The sequence below is a fragment of the Myotis brandtii genome, unplaced genomic scaffold (assembly GCF_000412655.1).
Source record: "Myotis brandtii unplaced genomic scaffold, ASM41265v1 scaffold1026, whole genome shotgun sequence".
NCBI lineage: Eukaryota > Metazoa > Chordata > Mammalia > Chiroptera > Vespertilionidae > Myotis > Myotis brandtii.
This window is the reverse complement of record NW_005353435.1, coordinates 948,865-953,621: the sequence shown is the minus strand read 5'-3', so window position 1 is coordinate 953,621 and position 4,757 is coordinate 948,865. Positions and strand designations below refer to the sequence as shown.

General features: G+C 46.8%; 1 protein-coding gene across 1 annotated transcript in view; it reads left to right on the top strand.

Moving 5' to 3' along the window:
- Positions 1–730: 730 nt before the first annotated feature.
- URB2 (URB2 ribosome biogenesis 2 homolog (S. cerevisiae)) overlaps positions 731–4,757 on the top strand; it is a 13,466-nt gene continuing 9,439 nt past the window's right edge. The window contains exons 1-4 of the mRNA XM_014535990.1: positions 731–764; positions 1,689–1,827; positions 2,819–2,995; positions 4,615–4,749. Coding sequence (XP_014391476.1) covers positions 1,702–1,827; positions 2,819–2,995; positions 4,615–4,749 — 438 coding nt within the window. The 5' untranslated portion in view covers positions 731–764; positions 1,689–1,701. The remainder of the gene's footprint in view (positions 765–1,688; positions 1,828–2,818; positions 2,996–4,614; positions 4,750–4,757) is intronic.

Sequence of the window (4,757 nt, the reverse complement as noted above, 5' to 3'; positions counted from 1 at the left end):
TCCCTACCCAGAGTGGACCCCGAGTCGAGCTGGTTACCTTGGGGGCGACCCTCCGCCCCGGGCCCGGCCCTTCCCGGCGGGATGCCGAGGGCAGCCGCGCGTGAGCAGCTTTTGCGTGAGAAATCTCGGGGACCCCTTCCCAGGTCGGCTGCAGGGTCCTCCGAGCGGAGCGCGGGTAGATCCAGGAGGGTCCCTGCGCGTCTTTGTAGCCGATTCTGCAAACACGTTGGAAGTTACCTTGTAGCCGCGGCGGTGGCTACAAACACACTGAACTTGGAAGTTAAGTAACTAGTTGTCGGGCGTGGGACATTTTGTCAAAACGGGAAGATGACAGCGCTGGGCCGGGCCTGTTCCGTGTAGCGGAGTGAAGGGTCCCGCGCTCCATGTCGGTGCCGTTCACCGGCGTTCGCTCATTCCGTGTTGAGAGTGAGTTCTGAAGGCAGGTCTGGAGGATTCCCGGGCCCATAGCTTTAAAAAGTGCTAGTGATCCAACCGGAAATGCTTTCGGTTTGACAGTTTTATATTAGAATCATGGACTGCGATTTTTATTTTATTTTTTTTGGTGTTTCCGTTGCCCTGTTTTGTTTTTTTATTTACCATAATTTCAGTATTAAGGATCGTGAACATTTTTTCTCTTTTGAAGTAATGACGTGTATTTTCATCTAATGAAAATGGCTTAACCAGAGATATTTCCTCCTTTTTTTTACTATGACTTTTAGGAAACTCAAAGCTACTCTTCAATTGTATAGAATTCTAGGTGGCTGGTATGTTTGCCTTCCTTCTTTGTTGATGATGTTATTGGGTTCTCTGTTTGCACTCTTAATTGTGTAGCTGTATTTTGTAGTCTTTTTGGAAAGCAGCAGGTCTTTGTGAGTTTACACATTAACAAAGTTATAGTGGGAAGTTACTGTTGCAGCCGGAATAACAGTATACTCCCTTTGGGACCGGGTTTATACTCAAATTTTTTTTTTTTCACTTGGAGGGATATTGTTTCTCTAAATACTGGTTGGTTAGCTCTTTGAGCTGCTTTTGATACATAATACATAGTATGTTTTAGGAGATTTGTACAGAAACTTAAACTTTTTCAACCCCAAACCATGTGTGAATGGATCTTCTTCCTTTGGGTTTTGCCCAGTTGAATTCGTGCATACTCACCTTTGAGGATGCGATGTTTGCATAGTAGGAATAGTCGTACCTATGTGTGTAACCTATCTTCTGCCTGCTTTTCTCTGCATTCCCCCCCAGAAATTTCTTGTGCGCCAGCAACTTATTGTATAGATTTATGCCCAACAATTCTGTTGATGTGTTGTTGTTTTTTAAATATGTTTTTTTGATTTTTTTTACAGGGAGGAAGGGAGAGGGATAGAGAGTTAGAAACATCGATGAGAGAGAAACATCGATCAGCTGCCTCCTGCACACTCCCTACTGGGGATGTGCCCGAAACCAAGGTACATGCCCTTGACCGGAATCGAACCTGGGACCCTTCAGTCCGCAGGCCGACGCTCTATCCACTGAGCCAGAACGGCTAGGGCCTGTTGATGTGTTTTAATTCATTAAAGAAATATATATATATATATATATACACACACACACATGTATTATGTAGACAATAAGATTCGTCATGTTCATTTTCTGGTGCCTGTAGAGTTTGACCTTAATCTAACTTTTCTGATCGCGTTCTATCGTAGGTGAGGTGCGGCAATGGCTGCTGTTTATTCTGGCATTTCCCTTAAGCTTAAAAGCAAGAGAACTTCCTGGGAAGATAAACTAAAGCTAGCGCACTTTGCTTGGATTTCTCACCAGTGCATTCTTCCAAACAAAGAGCAAGTAAGTCTAATGGGAAACTTACATTTTTACAACCTACTATAATCACCGGTTATGTAGACTGCATGTTGACATTTTGTAAAAAAGTTAGAAGATTTGAGAAAAAGCTGGGGAAGGAAACATGGTTGGAAGTTAAAGTGATGTCTGAAGGAAAAGTAATCGGTCTGGCGTTTCATGAACAAACGGTTTCTGTTGCAAAACCTCCACCAGCACCTCTTATGCTTGGAAACCTCTCCTATTCCAAATTAAGCATGTGCATCGGCGAACAAATGGGGAGTGAGGTACCAAACTTAGGTTCTGACTGTGTTGGTAGCTCCATTTGTCCGTAAATCCAAAGCCGTGTTTCATGTGCAACTACTTGTTGGAGCTTCGTTGAACGTCTTTGGAATTTGATGAGCTGAAGGTTGCCTGAGAAATCACGGGGGGAAAAGCTTTAGTATTGCCCGGCCCCTGTGACTCACTGGTTGAGCATCGACCTATGAACCAGGAGGTCATGGTTTGATTCCTGGGCGGGGCACATGCCCGGGTTGTAGGCTCCATGCGCGCCCACATTGGGGATCGAGCCCGCAACCCGCGCATGTTCCCTGACCGGGAATTGAACCATGACCCCTGAGCCATGCTGGCCAGGCCAAACCCTTATCTTTTAACTCTGCATTTTCGCTTCGTTTTGTGGCCCTTTCTGAGCAATCGTGCTTCTAACCTGAGAAATTTAGCATAACTGTATAGAGAAATTAGAAGAAACCGCTAGAATTTCATTGAAACTTTTTACTGACCTCAGATGAAGACCAACTTGTTTTTATTCTGGAATAATAATAATTTTACAATGTGAAAGCATCTGTGTAATAGACCATTACCAAAGGTGGGCTTTAGAGGCGAGGGTTCCCCCTGGCAGTTGGATTTGGTTGTCCCTGGGATGTCTCCGTAAATGGCCAGTGTTTTTATTTCTCGGCAAATAACTTCACTCATTTTCAGAGTCTATTTCTTCCACGTTTAGGTATTACTTGATTGGGCCAGCCAGTCATTAGTCTCATTTTATAAGAAGAAACTTGAACTGAAGGAGGACATTGTTGAAAGGCTCTGGGTCTATGTAGATAACATTCTGCACAGCAAAAAACTGCAGCACCTCCTCAAGAATGGAAAGACCATTACCCTCCAGGTCTCCCTGGTCAAGGTAGGAATGTCTTGTGTCGTGCTGTGTGTGTGACGTGCTTCTCTCTCGACTTCCTGTCCGCGTGGGGGGCTTCTTATTGGTGTTAGGGTCAATTATATCAGTTTGCAGGAAATGTCAATGTAGGGGAGAAAGAAATAAAATCCTGTATAATAAAAAGCTAATATGCAAATTGTCCACTCCACCTGGCGTTTGACCAGGGAGCAGGGCCGGCCGGCCAACCACCTACGGCCCATCCCCCGCAGTGGCCCCAGCCCCAGTCAGCCCCCAAAACAATTAGGGGCAGGGACGGCCTGCCAACCACTGCGGATCAGCCCGATTGGGGCAAGCCGGCCGGACCCCACTGTGCACGAATTCGTGCACCGGGCCTCTAGTTAGAGTTGTAATAACGACCGTTATTCGTCGAACAAGTATCGTGTGCTCTACGCTGGGCTGAGTACTTTGTTGTTTAATATTCAGGAAAAGTTTAGAAGTCTTTCATTAAGTGGCTGTTGATTATCTTTTTGACTGGAAGAGATAGCCAGCCCATAATGTTACTTTGTGGGCCCCCCCCCCCCCCATCCCCTTCCTGTCGGCCTGAAGGGGAGATCAGAGGCCAAAATCTGCTTCGGAATTTCCTCAGATTCCTGACTCAGAGTGATTTTGAAGTCTCAGATCAGAATTATGAGCTTCGTTGTCAAAACGGGAGTACTTGCAAAGACGCTGGGCATAGCTGGTGACCCTAGAAAGCACTTATAAGGAGCACTTTGTGTGTGCCAGGTTCAGAGAGGTTAAGTAACTTGCTTAAAGCCACACAGCGAGGAAGTGGCCCAGGCCTGCCTGACTGCCAGGCTGGTGCTGTTCGCCCCACATTGCCTCGCCCACGTGCGTGCAGGAAGAGGGAGAAGAGCAGGGAAGGCTGCCAGCGGAAGGATTAAAGGGTCGAGCTGCCTGAAGCCGCATAGGCTCTAGTGGTTCTTGAAAGTATGTTCTAAATTGTGTGTCACTTTTTAAAAATTTTTATTCTTTTATTTATTTTTTTTAAAAAAATATATTTTTATTGATTTCAGAGCGGAAGGGAGAAGGATAGAGAGATAGAAACATCAATGAAGAGAGAGAATCATTGATCGGCTGCCTCCTGCACGCCCTCTACTAGAGATCGAGCCCGCAAACCAGGCATGTGCCCTTGGCCGGAATCGAACCTAGGGCCCTTCAGTCTGCAGGCCGACGCTCTATCCACTGAGCCAAACCAGCTAGGGCTATTTATTTTTTAAAATATCTTGTATTGATTTCAGAGAGGAAGGGAGAGAGGGAGAGAGAGAGAGAGAGGAGAGAGAGAGAAACATTAACGATGAGAGAGAATCAGGGATTGGCTGCCTCCTGCACACCCCACAGTGGGAATAGAGCCCGAAACCCAGGCATGTGCCCTGACCGGGAATTGAAACGTGACCTCCTGGTTCATAGGTCGATGCTCAACCACTGAGCCACACTGGCCGGGCTCTGACATTCCTTTTTTTTTTTTTTTTTTTTTATCAAGATGAGGGCAAGGAGTGAGTGGGTTGATTCTGTTGTATTTTGGGTGTGTTGTGTGTGTGGGTTTAGGGTCAGTCATGAGCTTTCTTCCTTTCTCTCCTAACGCTCAGGTCATCAACGAGAGAATCGCCGAGTTCTCCCTTTCGGGATCCCAGAGGCACGTCGGCGCCGTGCTCAGCTGCTGCCAGGGCGTCCTGTCCACGCCGGCCCTCCCGGTCATCTACGCGGCCCGGCAGGAGCTGCTGGTGGCCCT